The 14,882-nt window shown below is 44.0% G+C and overlaps 1 protein-coding gene, 1 long non-coding RNA gene and 1 pseudogene across 3 annotated transcripts in view; 1 reads left to right on the top strand and 2 right to left on the bottom strand.

Annotated features, from left to right (window-relative positions):
- Positions 1 to 9,055, bottom strand: part of LOC118143638 (uncharacterized) — a 28,836-nt gene extending 19,781 nt beyond the window's left edge. Inside the window, exons 1-2 of the long non-coding RNA XR_013523894.1 lie at positions 8,121 to 9,055; positions 5,419 to 5,606 (exon numbers count right to left, since the gene is read on the bottom strand). This is a non-coding gene — a long non-coding RNA (uncharacterized LOC118143638). The remainder of the gene's footprint in view (positions 1 to 5,418; positions 5,607 to 8,120) is intronic.
- Positions 9,056 to 9,123: 68 nt separating this feature from the next.
- GARS1 (glycyl-tRNA synthetase 1) overlaps positions 9,124 to 14,882 on the top strand; it is a 38,977-nt gene continuing 33,218 nt past the window's right edge. For both annotated transcript variants that reach the window (XM_054237124.2, XM_054237125.2), the window contains exon 1: positions 9,124 to 9,435. In XM_054237124.2, coding sequence (XP_054093099.1) covers positions 9,214 to 9,435 — 222 coding nt within the window. In that variant the 5' untranslated portion in view covers positions 9,124 to 9,213. The remainder of the gene's footprint in view (positions 9,436 to 14,882) is intronic.
- Positions 14,324 to 14,740, bottom strand: LOC103794740 (protein FAM136A pseudogene; annotated as a pseudogene).

Genomic DNA, 14,882 nt, shown 5'->3' with positions numbered 1-14,882 from the left:
TTTGGAGGATCTCTCTGGGGTCCCTCTCCAGGGGCAGGACCTCTTCTGCTTGGAACCCTCTGGCTCAGAAGTTGGCACTGAAGGCCTCTGGAGGCAGAGCCTCTGCACAGCTCCCGCACAGCCCTGGCTTTGACCAGCTGTTGATTTGTGGGTAGCTTCTGCCCTCTGCTGGACAGAGTGAAATGTGCTCTCCTTCCATTTCCTAGGACTCTTCTCTCCCTAAGTTACAAGTTCACAAACTCACAGAACAGAGAAGGGCCAGAAGGTCAGCAGGCCCAGCTCCATTGTTCAGAGGGGGAAACTGAGGCCAGAGTGGGGGAAAGGGCTTGTTTAAGGTCACACAGAGAGGTAGAGGGTCTGGACGCGTGAGGTCCTGGAGGAGAAAGAGAAGGCACAGGACGAGGGCTGTGTACCTTACTCCTAGCAGAGACACCAGAAAGCTGGTGGGACATGGAACCAGGACAACCAGCTGAGCCCACTCATGTAGGAAAATCCCCTGTCAGGCTCTGTGAGTGATCCCAGCTTTGCCTAACTCCACACTCCTAAAAAGTTACCTATAAACAGAAGCTTTGTCAATCAGATTATGTTTTCGCCTCTCCCGCCTTCTCCTGTGTCCCAGATGCAGTTTTTGTGGCTCTTACCAATTTCATCATACAAGGCCCAGGGATAGTATAGTAGTTAGGGTAAATGCATTGCTCTAACAAATAGACCCAAAATGTATAATAGCTCAAACACAAGGGAAGTTTACTTTTTGCTCATCAATAGTTCAGAGAGCCTACCAGAAAAGGGAGGGGCAGTGAGCTCCATTCCACATCATGATTTAGGGACCCAACCTCTGCCACTTCTAACGTATGGGATCCAAGGTGGCCTTGAGCACATACGCAGCCAGCAGAAAAGGAAGCATGGGGATTGGGACATGGGTTCTTCTAGGCCAGGCGAGGAAGTGGGCAACATCAAATACAATCATGTTCCATTGGCTAAAACCTCAAGGATCAAGAAAGGACAAGGACAAACAAAGTCTACACCTGAGTTAGATGTTGGTCTAATGGCAGACAAGGCACCACCTCCCAGACCTCCTACTAGAGGGAGCTTCATGGACTGAAGGTCCCTTTCTGCAAATTCTGTGCAATTGAAGACTGAGCTTTTCCTGAATTGTGCCTCCCACGCACTGCTCCCTCCTCCCAATGGCTGAGTGCACCATTGTCTCTGGGAGTACAGGGGACTCTTGTGTTGCTAAGTTTGTCTCAAGAACTCCCTGGTGGCTTTACTGAGCCTTCCTTAGACTATGCAACAGGCTAGTGAGCTTCCACCCCACCGCTTTCCCCTCTTTCACTCAGGGTCAGATTTACCTTGCGGTCTGGTGGTCTCCCTGACTTCTCTGGCTTCTTCCCCATTTCCCTTCACGTAGGTATTTCCCATCATAATTGTCTGGGCATCTGCATCTTAGAGGACCCCATCAACACAGGAGACCACTTCCTGGCGTTCTGATGACCCTCCACTCTGGTTAGGGCCATCATGTGCAGCTGGCAAAAGTGGACGAAACCTGTTTGGACAAAAGATGCTCTGGGCAGACCCAGAACTGCCTACTCTCATCTCTCTTACCATAGAAGACCCCATAGGATAACATCTACAGGAAGGTGTAAGAAAAATTAATGTATGGACCAAAAGGCAAAGGGAGAAATAAAAGGAAAGGTGCCACTAAGAGCCAGCAGTTAAGTGAAAGGAGGAAAGTGACCAAATTAAGGAGTGAGTTCAGCTGTTAGAAACTTCTGGAAAGGAGAAAGAGAACAGCAGAGGGAAGTAGAGCTTTGGAGGTCCAGTCTTACCTTTCCCCTCCCCTGCAGAAAGAGTATATGAGAGGGAAATGCCTCCTAAGGCCTCTAACATCCCAGAGCTGAGAAAAGACTGCCTTGAGGAGCGAGTGGGAGAGGTAGAAGACCTCCTTAGACCCATGCTTCCCCAGTGGAAGAGCAGTGCTGTTCCAAGATCCGCTCAGGGCACTTTCTGAGTTGCAGCAAATGAGTCTGAAGAAGAAATCCTCTCTGAATGCAGGTTTTACAGAACCTGCCCAAGCAATTCTAAGCCAGAGCACTTGGGGTAGGAATTGTGGTAAGTGTGGAAAGGTCATGTCACTAGGCTGAGCCCACCCCTAAGGAAGTAAGGAGGTTCTAGAAGCCTGGGGCTCAAAGAAGAAATGGGGAATTAAGAGATTTTGGAACACGCTAGAAGGGAAAGACAGATACCTCCAATGACACTGACTCTGGGACTGCTACCATTGCAATGGCTGCAAGGTAAAAGAACACGGGACAGCCTCAGAGGCAGCTCTGGGGAACAGAGACAGTGCGCAGGGCATATCATCCTGTTGCAGAAGGGCGACACCAAAGTTAGCTCTTGATGGAAGATTCCAGCCAGTGGAGTTGACTATCACAAGCTTGGTCTGACAGGTGTCTGGGGAAGCCAAAACCAAAATCATTTCCAGTGGCCCTTCCTCATTTAGGTACCACTCAGTCTCTGATAAATGACTTGGTTATCAGATTTGGTTTCTAAATTTGATGTGGAGACAGAATTGTGATAATCTTTGATGCCCTATTAATTCTGGACTCTTTAAATAGATGGCATATGAGAGCCGAGCTCACCTTCTCCACCCTGAGAATGTTACACCTCTCCAGCATGATGCTGAAGGAACCCCTACTCTAAATACTGAGACATCCTCTGGCTGAGCCTGAGCAGAATATGAAATTGAGGCAGGAAAAATGTTTGGACCTGAAATGTTCTTTTTATCTTGAAATGGCAAGTGAATTTCATCTTTGAACTTTCATTTCCTACTGGGAATTTCATAATAAGACATCGTTTCTATGACACTGTAGGGCATCTTATTGTTGGCATTTTATTACTGGGGTATCTGAATTTGTCACTTAATCTCCCTGTGGAATACATGATGAACTCTATCAGACCATGTTGTTCCTGGACCAAACTGAGGGTCAGTTACTTATTCTCGTGCCCCAATAACAAGATGCAGATGAACTGGGAAGGAAGGAAGTTTGTTTTTGTAATCGGGTACAGGAAGAAGACCTGGCAAATATCACCAGACCAACTCAAAATTACAAAGTTTTCCAGAGCTTATATACCTTCTAACCTACATGTCTACATGTACGTGTGCAGTCGTCCAAAGACATATATGATTAACTTCTTTTAATCTATAACTAAGTTCTGAGTCCTGAAGACCTTATTCTGGAGCCTCAGTAAATTTACTGAATCTAGATGGCTCCAGGTCCTGGGGTGATTACCCTTATCTTGTCTCCTGCTAAATCACGAAGGTTAGACTTCTAATAAAACTTGTTTGTGGAGGCCTGGGGAATTTCTTCAGACCCCCAGTAAAAACTTTATTTTTATTTTTTGAGACGGAGTATCGCTTTGTCACTCAGGCTGGAGTGCAGTGGCTCAATCCCAGCTCACTGCAACCTCTGCCTCCTGGGTTCAAGTGATTCTCCTGCCAGATCCTCCCGAAGAGCTGGGACTACAGGCACCCACCACCACACTTGGCTCATTTTTGTATTTTAGTAGAGATGGGGTTTCACCATGTTGGCCAGGCTGGTCTTGAACTCCTGACCTCAAGTGATCTGCCTGCCTCAGCCTCCCAAAGTGCCCAGCCAATAAAAACTTATTTAATCCTAAATTAAGAATTCCTTCCTCATCTTGTCATGGTTCAAGCACAGGAGAGGCTTAGGCAAAACTTGTGGTAGGCTTTTGTTCTATTCCAGCCTTTGTATGAGGGCACTGGCTCCTTCAACTTTTAATATTTAACTTAACCACTCAGTCAATGCTGAAACAGTTGTTACGGAGGCCTGCCTGTTCAGCTGCTAGAGAGACCTGGCCTAACACAACGTGGATGGGTAGAATTTGGGATGGGAAATAGACTAAGGAGGGAATTCTCAGCCAAGGGTACAGTGCGCTTGGAGAGGATTTGATGTATACATTTTAACTGTTGTGGCCTCAACTGATGCTTGGCTCTTCTCCCAGGACTCTGTTTTCACTACAGTCCTCTCCAATGGGTGCTCCTTCATCCCTGGGTGGCTCTAGACCACAACTTCTCTGTCTTGGGTAAAACCCTGCTCCACTGAAGTTCTTAGTTCTTCCAGTCTAGTCAGTGCCCACCATCTGTCAACCTCCTGCTCTCTCCCTTCATCAGTGAAGACTGTGACCATGGGGTCTCAGCTTCCTCCCCACTCGGAAGCCTCCCATAGCCCTGGATGACATCAACACATTCCCATGAAGGACCCTAGTAACAATGAAGCCTGTCCTATTGCTTTAATCTTTTGACCTACAGTCACCCCCATCTCTACTCACACTAATGACAATTCTCATGGCTATATCTTGGACTTTGACATTATTCAGATATGTACCATTTCTGAGATATAGGCTTAGTATCCCTAATCTGAAAATCTGAAATTTGAAATGCTCTAAAATCCAAAACCTTTTGAGCACCAATGTGATGCTCAAAGGAAATGAACATTGGAGCATTTTGGATTTCAGCTTTTCAGATTAGGGATGCCGAATCTGCAAATGCAAATATTCCAAAATCTGAAAACATCTGAAATCTGAAACACTTCTGGTCCCAAGCACTTTGGAGAAGGAATATGCAACCAGTCTTACCTTCAACACCCCACTCTCTCTAACCGCAAACTCCCATCCTTCTAGCTCTCTAATTTACTTATTTCTTCCCTTCTCCTTGTAAATGTGAAAGGAAAATAAATCTTGGGACAGCCAAAGTCACTAAGCCAAAGGGAAAAGTCAAGCTGGGAACTGCAGGCAAAGCTGCCTCCCATTCTATTCCTAAACAAGGTAGTTACAGAGATTTTTTTAAAAAGCTACTTACCTCCCTCACAATTTGCCCACAAGAAAATTCTTTGTGGACAAAGAACAGACAGAACTCAAAGTCATCCCTTTGCTCATGTGAGATAAATGCATATCTAATTGTTTCCTTTGCCCTGTTGTTTCACTAAGCCAGACTAAGGCATAAGTGACTATTCCTGTAAATTATGTATTCAGTGAAAGGCTAATTGGAAACTCAAAAGAATGCAGCTGTACCTATGACCTGGAAGCCCCCTCCCTGCTTCAAGTTGTCCCACCTTTCCGGATGAAACTGATAAACATCTTACATATATTGATTGATGTCTCATATCTCCCTAAAATGTATAAAACCAAGCAGTGCCCAACTACTTTTGGACACATGTTGTCCAGACCTCCTGAAGCTGTCTTGGATGCATCCTTAACCTTAGCAAAATTAACTTTCTAAGATGACTGAGAACTATCTCAGGTATTTGGGATCATATAAAGTTTTAGACATGGACTCAATTTAAAAGTAAGTCTTGTTGTTTCTAAGAACTATATTGCAGAGAAGAAAAGGGGAACTCTCACCTGCCAGAGGCTGGAAACTATCACATCCACATTCCTCTGCACATCAACAGTGTTTCTTTATACATGAACACAATCCATGCTCCTCCCTGAGAATTGCCGTGCAGTCAGCAGGAGATGAAGGGTATTAGGACACTGTGAACTGAGAAGAGTTGGCCATTTTCCATAGGTCAGCTCCCAGCTGTTGAGCACTGCCAGGAAAAATCACAACAGATTAAAGACTGTGGCCACTGAAAAGTTGGGGTCTTTCCAGATTCATTTACTGATATAAAAGAATTATTACTTATACATGGCCTTGAGTTTGAAAAACAGCAAGATGCATTTCAATATGCTTAATACAATGATTTCTGTAGAAATGTAATATTACCTATGTGAAATAGACTTGGATTTGCTTAGAAATAGAACAAATTGTGGACCCAGCTGACAATAGTGTTTATCTTTAGGTAATTAGATTTTGAAGGACTTTCATTTATCTCCCATTTAAATGTGTTTTTAAATGTAGAGGTAATTCAGGTTGTAAAAAATGTAGACAACACAAATGCATTCTAAATATTTAAAACCAGAGGCTGGGCACAGTGGCTCACACCTGTAATCCCAGCACTTTGGGAGGCCAATGCTAGGGGATCGCTGGAGGCAGGTGTTGGAGACCAACGTTGGCAACACAGCAAGACCTCTCTCTACGAAAACCAGAAAAATTAGCCAGGAGTGGTGATGCATGCCTTGAGACACTATGGCAGGAGGATGGCTTGATCCCATGAGTTCAAGGCTGCAGTGAGCCATGATGGCACTACTGCACTTTAGCCTGGGTGACAGAAGGAGAAATTAAAAAACATGTATGTATATTTAATATTAATATATATTAAAGACATATAATTTGCCCCCTTCCCTCCTTATTCTTTCTCTCTCTGGCTTTCAATTTCCAAGCCATATGCTGCTATAATATTTGAATTTTCCAAAGAGCTTCTATTATTTTTATAATTAGAAAGAATAAAGATGAAAAGGATGAAGAGAGAGCTGTGGTCTCTGACGTCTATGAATCAGCTCCTCGGGCTGCCATAACAAAGTACCGCAAGTTTCGTGGCTTAACTTAACTCAGAAGTGTATCACCCCCAGTTCTAGAGGGTAGAAGTCTGAAATCAAGGCCTCAGCAGGACCGTACTGCCTTGAGTTCTGGGGTGGCATCCTCCCTTGCCTGGTCTCAGCTTCTGGTGGTGGCTGCCACCTGTGGTGTTCCTTGGCTTGCAACTGCATGGCTCCATCGTTTCTTGGCGTTGTCCCTGTGTAAATCTGTCTGTGACCAAACTCTTACAAGGACTCCAGTTCTATTAAGGGCCCAACCTAATGACTTCATCTTGTTTACATCCACAAAGACCTATTTCCAAATAAGTTTCTATTCCCATGTGCCAGGAGTTGGGATTTAAATAAACATTTTGGGGAAACACAATTCAATCCATAACTGTCTCCAAGCTCAGCTGGGCCTCCAGCACTGGCCTGAATTGTTTCCACATCTCCCCAACAGGGTTTACACTGGTGTTTTTTTACAGGGGCTCTTGCAACCTCCTCCATCCTCCACAGCATTACAGCCCAGCAACTTTTCCCCTCACAATCAACAAGTGACTTTATCTTTTCCCTGTTGTCTTTAAAAGCTTCCCCTTGCCTCAGCCTCTTCAAATATGCCTATGGTCCTAAGGAGCCCCATGTCCTGGATTTGCAAATCTCCTGCACATCTCAAATAAATTCAATATATCTGGAAAATCTCCTTCTGTGTGTTATTTGGGTTGAAATAATAGAGAAGATCTGAACAACACTATCAACCACCTTGATCTAATTGATATGTATATAATTTGTCCTCTTCCCTCCTTATTCTTTCTCTCTCTGGCTTTCAAAATTTATTTCCCTCAAAGAAATGAACTTTAATAAAGAAAGAAAAATATATGATCATACATACACAATACTAGGGCCTCTTGCAGGGCACTTACAGAGCCCAACCAAGAGAGGCGCTAAACTCACTTGAAGCTTCATTAGCTATGTAGTAAATTTGCCTCTGCCCCCAGCTCACATTCTGGCTCAATATTCACTTAGTTGTGTGACCGTGGACAAGCTGTTTGAGATCTCAGTCCCTTGAATCCCACATCTGTAAATTGGGAATAATTATAGAACCTTTCTCATTAAATTGGTGAATAAATTCTATGAGATAAATTAGAGCTAAGTGGTACCTAATGAGTCCTCAACAAACATAAACTATTATCATTATTTTGCAGAGAGTTTTCAAAGGAAAACTGGGAAATTCTGCTAAGGGCCATGAAGGGCCTATTGAAGTGAGAAGAGAAGGGGCATGGTCAGATTTGCCTTTTAGAAATAATGACTGAAGTAGCAGTGGGGAGGATGGATTGGTGGGGGAGGAGGGAAGAATGGATTTGGAGTCCTTTCAGGACTGTCCTAACATGAAAATAGATGAGACATTATTGATCTAAGGAATTTTTATAAATGAAATACAGTTATATTCAAAGAATATAGAATTTCAACATTTTCGTAAAAATTTAAATAAAAAGTAAAACTTAAAATGATTTTCACATTTAAAAATATTAAATTCAAAATTATGTAGTAAAATAAGTCAAATAAATCATAATTAATATCAAATCTTGAAATAAAAGTGTTTAAAAACATAATTGTACAATATTGTGGAATGTTCTTAAGCAACCCACCCTGCTTGTGTTGAATTGGAAGTACTTCTCCAGAACTGCACATTGGAACAAAAAGAGAAATAACGTAGACTTTCATACTGTTAGGAAAGGAGACTTCTTTACAGTGAGCCCGTCTACTCTTGTACACTCCTGGGGTGGAATTGTGAGTTACAGGGAGATGTACGTACGTGCTCCACTTCAGTGGATCCTGCCCAACAGTTCCCGAGTGGCTGGCTGCACTAGTTGATACCCCCCTTAGCAGTATAGGGACGTCTCAGAGGGTGACGTGGCATTTTCCATCATTTTCATTTTTAGCCATTTTTACAGATATGCGCAATGCTGTTTTTATAACCAACACATTATTTTTCTCTTCCTTTTTTAATTCAGCTTTTTTAGGCCCTCCACCCTTTGGGCAGGAGGAATGGGGCGGGGGATGAGGGGAGCTATCATCTCGAGGTGGTTGGTCAGCTGGGGTCTAACCAGAGAGGCAGAGAGACTGAGGCTATGCCGGGCAGAAGGACTTATCAGACACCTCTTGCCTTTCCTCATCTCTGCTGGTTCAAATCCTGCTCGCCTCGCAAGGACACATTAGAATTTAGCTTCTCCAGAAACCCTGGTGTTCCTCATCTGGGGAACATCTGCGCTTGAGCAACATAAGTCTAAGGTCCCCACATGATTTGATGTTTTGCGACCCATTTAAGGCGCAGGGCGCGAAAGGACAGAAACAAAGTGTGAGTTCAAGTCGGTCGGCCGGAGTGTCACTCTTGTAAAAAAACCCCTATGCTTTGAAGGTTCTTGTGTGTCTCGGCCTGCAGGTTCCGCTCGGAGCTGTGTCCTTGAACGTCCATCCTGCTGGGGTGGCTTGACGCATTTCTGTGCAAATGTGTTCGCCCGCAGCTCTACCCCTTGCCCAAGGCGGAGAAAACCCTCAGCTGGGTCCTTCCGGGTTGTGTGTCGAATCTGCCGCGGCGACCCGGCTCCGCATAGCGGGGTGGAGAATGTGCGGCTGCGCGCGCGCCGCGGCGTTTACGCGGCGATTTCATCATGCTACGGGCTGGGCCGCGCGCGCCGCTTCCGTCGCCACCCTCTCTGGACATTCCAGGGCCGCCGGCTCATGCCCACTCCGCGCTCGGCGTTGCTTAAAGCTGCTCGCGCCTGTCTGCTGCTACTGCTGCCGCCCCGGCTCTCGGCCCGATCCTCGCTCCCGCTCCGCCGGCCCCTCAGCGCGCCCTCCGGCGCCCCAATCTCCTTCCCCGCCGCCGCCTCTCAGAGCAGCATGGACGGCGCGGGGGCTGAGGAGGTGCTGGCACCTCTCAGGCTAGCCGTGCGCCAGCAGGTACTGGTGGTTTGCGCCCTCCGCTCAACCCCCGGCTTTCCTCCCAGGGCCCTCTCCTGGCCATCCTTCCCTTCTCCCCTGGGAACCGTCCTCCTCTTCGGTTACCCCTTTCTTTCCCTTCATCTGGCGTCCTCTTCGCTTCCCCCACTTTGGTCCCAAGCCCCCCGCGCGTCAGCCACCTCCCCTTCCGCGGACCCCCATCCTCCCCTCTTTTTGGATGACTCCCTGGAACCCCTCCGACTTTCTGCGTCCTTCTCCGGATCCGTTCTCCCTTCCCCATTCTGTCACAGCCCGCGTCTCTTCTATTTCCAGTGGGGCTGGGATCTGTGACCCTTTGGTTCTCCTTGCCTCCTAACTGAATAACCTTAACTTCAGTTTTCCAGCCTCTGCTGTACTCTTTGTGCACCTGGGTGGAAAGGTTCCTAATTCTTTCCGTGGTCAGTGATGAGCCGAAGCTGCCGGTTCTTTCGTCCTACGCCAGGCCCTTTAATTTTCAGGATGCTTTGAATAGTGTTGCCTCCTTTACATCTTCCTTCATTCAGTGCTTAGTTTAGCTGAGGATTGGCTGAGAAAACAGAGTTGAAACGTAGATGTGGGGAGGTGTCGAACTTTTTAAATAATGCTGTGAACTCATCATCCTTTGCTCTTGTCTTTTCTGTTTTCTGAAAAGGCCATTTGGAACCAGTGAGCTCTCTGATAGTAAACCTGGGAAACTAAATGTTGCAGAGTAACTCGGTGAAGTTAGCCATCCTTCGTGTAGAATATTTTGAAATTTGATTTTCCTGAAGGGAAGGGAGGTTTCATGGGCGGGAGGACTTGGTGATTTAATAACCTCCTTTTCCTAGGGCACTGCATAGAGAATAGAATTTAGAGAGGGCAAGGAAAACATTATTTCAGACGATTCTCATAGCCAATTAGGGAGAGCCCAGAAGCTATCAGTAGGACCCCGGGATCGATGACCTGGTAGTAAACACCAGACGGGTTTCTCCTGCATGGGCGCCTGATGCAATAATTTGCCTTAGCTACAGAGGGTGGAACTCTCTCTCGGAAGTAATTCATTGGGGCATAGCTGCAGCAAATTCAGCGAAGTCTGCCGCTTTGCCATCGGCCCTCTTCGCTGGTTTGAGCCTGACCCATTTAATAAATAGCCTTTAATTTTGAAACATGAAAATTTCAAAATGAAATTTTTTAAAAAGTTAAACCACGGGCTTAACTTTTTTCTTCATTTTTGGTGTCAGAACATCGATTGCATATTCTGTCTCCCTCCACCCACCTTCCACTCCACAATTAAAATTAGGTGTGGTTCCTTTGTTTTTTCTGTAACTTGCCATTTTTAAAACTAACCTTCCCTTTAGAAGGGAGCATACATCTAATTTGGGGGAAAAAAAGCACACACACACACACACACACACATCCAAACACCCAAACCCCTCCCTCTGCCACGTTAGCCTGGAACTGCAGTGCAAATCATCCATCGGTAGTTAAGACTGGATCTAGTTAACTGAAGTAATCTTTCCAGTGCGACTACTGTCCTGTGTATTGCTTATGTTGTCTTGATTATTAGTTGTTTTGTACTTTAAGATGTTTTCTGAATATGTGAATTAGTTAATGTAAGTTAGTTTGGGTATTTTTTCTAATTTTCCAGGAACACACATATATTAGTTAATTGTGTGAATTACTGAGTCGGATGTCAACTGAAAGATAATTTAAAGATGATCTAATTATATCCCTTTTTTGTATATGGGGAAATGAGGCACACTGTCACCCCATCCATTTTTCATGTTTCCATTGTGAAGTGCAGTTGAAAACCTTTCGGAGTGGGATTTTTACTTAAGACTGATCTTGTTAGTAACACGTTTCATAGAGATTTGTTAATCTGGAAAATGAATGAAGTGAGCTTGCCACTTTAAGAAAAAAATGGTTAGTATTTGTGGCCAGTAATAAAATTCAAACTTTAGGAAATTTTAGAATTTTGGAAAACGCATATCTTTTGCTGTGAGCTTGGCAGTTTCGTAGTCCTTAAAGGTATTTCTGATGAGATGAGTGGTGATATTAACGAACGTGAATTTTTTTTAAGTATTTGGATAATCTGCACTCAGTGAACCAATGTTTTCCAAGTGACCAATGCATGATGTTATGAAATCAGGTACTAGTGAAAGAGCCATTCAAAGCTAAAAATAGGTTAACGGATTTATTGTAACAGAGTACAAAAAATTCATTGCTATAGTTTCTGAGTTAAAAATAACCTTGAAAAAACTACCACTTGTTAGAATTTTGATGCAGTATCAAAGAATATCCACAGTTATCCAAAACGGCTTTTAAAATTATTTTTCATTTAACAACTATGTATGATTTTCTTCATGTACTTTACCCAGACTGTCATATTGCAAAAGAAGCAGACTTTCCCCATTGGTCTTTTAGGATTTTTCACAGATTAAAGTTACCAAAATAATAAGTGCTAAACTCAAAATTAAAATACCCCTGAGGAGACAAGCCACCTTGAGTGAGACTCAGGGGAAATGATAATAGAATTAGATCCTCCAAAAGTATTCGAATAATCACATGTTTTTTAAATGCTTAAGATAATTTTACAAAAGAAGGACTCAAAAACATGAGCAGAGAACAAGAGTACCGAAAACAATCAGGCAGTGTGAAAATGAACCACATATTATGTGGAAATGGATTACTGAAATTGAAAACTCTTTTGGGTGCCCAAAGACTCTATCAACTTAACAATTTTAATTACTCAGCTGAAAGTCTGATATAGGTAATGTTTTGTTTGTTTTCTCAGATGATCTAGTTCACCATATTGTTGTAAATATGAAATCAGTATAGGTTGGAATTAAAATAATTCAGTATTATTAGCAAGGAAAAAATTCCAACTATAAAGAGACATTTAAAGGAAGATGAGCCAGCAGTGACTGAGAAGAATGGTCAGAGACGTAGGAGGAAAACTGAATAATTTTTTTTTTGTAATTGAGAGGAGAGAGATTTAAGAGGGTGGTCAATTTATTGGTTCTTCTCTGTCCTCAGTACAAGTCTTGCTCTTTCCTACTTTTTAATCAATGCTTTTTCTCTCCTCCCTTTTCACCTCTCTATACCCAAAGGAAAAAATTCACCGTGTGAGCGTAGTTATTTGTTAACTTGCCTGTATGTTCTTCTAGATTATAGATGAAGAGGGCAGAGACCTTCGTTCTTAATGGCCTCTCACATAATAAACATTTGAATTGCATCATTCTTTTTTTGGGGGGTGGGAGAAAATTAAACCTTATTTATTTTTAGAACCAAACCACTAGGAGAATATATCACAGCCTGGAAACAGCAAATGGACAGGCTATGTTATTATTTCAAGTAATAAGCTGGTGAAAATACAGTGAGGTTGCTATCAAAACAATAGGATATCATGCGGGGCCAGAACATTGCAAGTGGCGAAAGCCCCAAGCAAAAATGGTATCTGGTAATGAGGGGCTGCCTCTCCTTAGCTCTAAGGGAGTCAGCTCATCCTAGCCAAAGTTGCTTACTTTTTCTCTCTTGAATTTCCTGCTGCCAAGGGTTTGTCTCAGTTGGGCCCTGTTAATTCAGGGGGCTAAGTAGGCAATGCTAGGTTTAGGCTTTCATTCCATCTGTCATATAAAAACCAGGTTTTCCGAATCTAGTACTTCATAACTCTGTTATAATCAAGTAGCCAACTGCTCCTCTTTTACTGTCCATTCCTAGATACTCTAGTATATATCACAATCAAAACTGCTTTCTCTTCAAGGGGAAAGTGTTACTGCAAGATTGTACTGTCATTTTGTTACACCCAGCCTTAGGGACCATCAGCCAGTAATTATGCAAATTACCCATAATTAGTGTGTCGTCACCTCTCATGTTTTTGCATGGTCTCCAGACTGAAAGATGCAGCATGTAATGATTTTAAGAAATGTACATCCGGCCGGGTGCAGTAGATCAAGCCTGTAATCCCAGCACTTTAGGAGGCTGAGGCGGGTGGATCACGAGGTCAAGAGATCAAGACCATCACGAGGTCAAGAGATCAAGACCATCCTGGTCAACATGGTGAAACCCCGTCTCTACTAAAAATACAAAAAATTAGCTGGGCATGGTGGCACGTGCCTGTAATCCCAGCTACTCAGGAGGCTGAGGCAGGAGAATTGCCTGAACCCAGGAGGCGGAGGTTGTGGTGAGCCAAGATAGTGCCATTGCACTCCAGCCTGGGTAACAAGAGCGAAACTCCGTCTCAAAAAAAAAAAGAAATGTACATCCACAACTTGATGACCAGAAATAGGGATCTACAAGGAACCTTTCAAAGTTTTTATCCAAACTAGTCTTGCTCCCAATTCCACATCTTAAAATTAACTTGTATGCCTCTGTATAAATGACACAAAACCAAGAAAACAAAGACCCAGAAAACTTTTTTTCCCTTCTAAGTGACCTCACGGATTTTGTTTCACAGCTTATGGAAAATGGTGTGGTGACACTTCTGGTAAACAGGATGTTGGCAACAGAGAGAAAGTATCTCTCCTCAAACTCCACCAACTCTAACCTGCCAGCCTGTTGATTCCTTGTAGTAAGAAGAGTCTGGTACATTGGAGGGCTCTGGCTTGTTACAGGGGAGATCCTTACTGCCAGGACAAGCACTGGCCACAGGAAATATAAGCTCTCTTGTGATATCTCTGACCCAATTTAGCAGGACTTTTTTTTTTTCCATTTCATTTTTTAGGACTGAAACATAAAAGAACTAGTGTCCGGAGGCAAGTGACATATGCCTTACACTTATGGCCATCCTTAATTTCTTCATTCATAAACTTTGCCTAAAAGACTAAAATTCCCAATTCCTTATAAAAAATACATTCTTGCCCTCAGCCCCAATGGGCACTGGCAGAGACTTTTATTTCCCATTGGGTAAGAGAACCTCATTCATCTTCTTGGTCATAGTTGGGATGAGGTGCATGTGGTCATCCACATACTTGGTCACACAACCGTCCAGCTGCTGCTTCACCTGACGTTCTTTACTCCCAGCATCCATTGAATCTTTGGCTTTGTTGTTGCAATGCATGGTGCACTGGACCAGGTGGTCCTGGAACTTCTCCAACTCACTGGTGACCAAAGCCTGGGCTTGAGCCAGAGGCACATGGCAGTGCTTGATACACTGGTGCACCTGCTACATGGATGCCTGGCTGTCCTCACAACAGCTGGCGCTGCATTGGAACATGAGACTCTGCATCTTCTGGATATTCTCTGTGTCCACACTCTTCACCATTGAGTCCACCGCCTCCTGTATCCGCAGTTGCTGCAACTCCACCATGGCAACCCCGCGCTGCCCCAAGCCGTGCCCTGCCGGCACCCACGAGCTCTTTTTTTTTTCTTTTTGAGACAGGCTGGAGTGCACTGGTGTGATTCTGGCTCACTGCACCCTCTGCCTTCTGGGTTCAAATGATTCTCTTGCC

This window comes from Callithrix jacchus, chromosome 11 (assembly GCF_049354715.1).
Source record: "Callithrix jacchus isolate 240 chromosome 11, calJac240_pri, whole genome shotgun sequence".
Taxonomy (NCBI): domain Eukaryota; kingdom Metazoa; phylum Chordata; class Mammalia; order Primates; family Cebidae; genus Callithrix; species Callithrix jacchus.
Note: the sequence above shows the minus strand (reverse complement) of the source record. Positions and strands in the feature narration are given on the sequence as shown.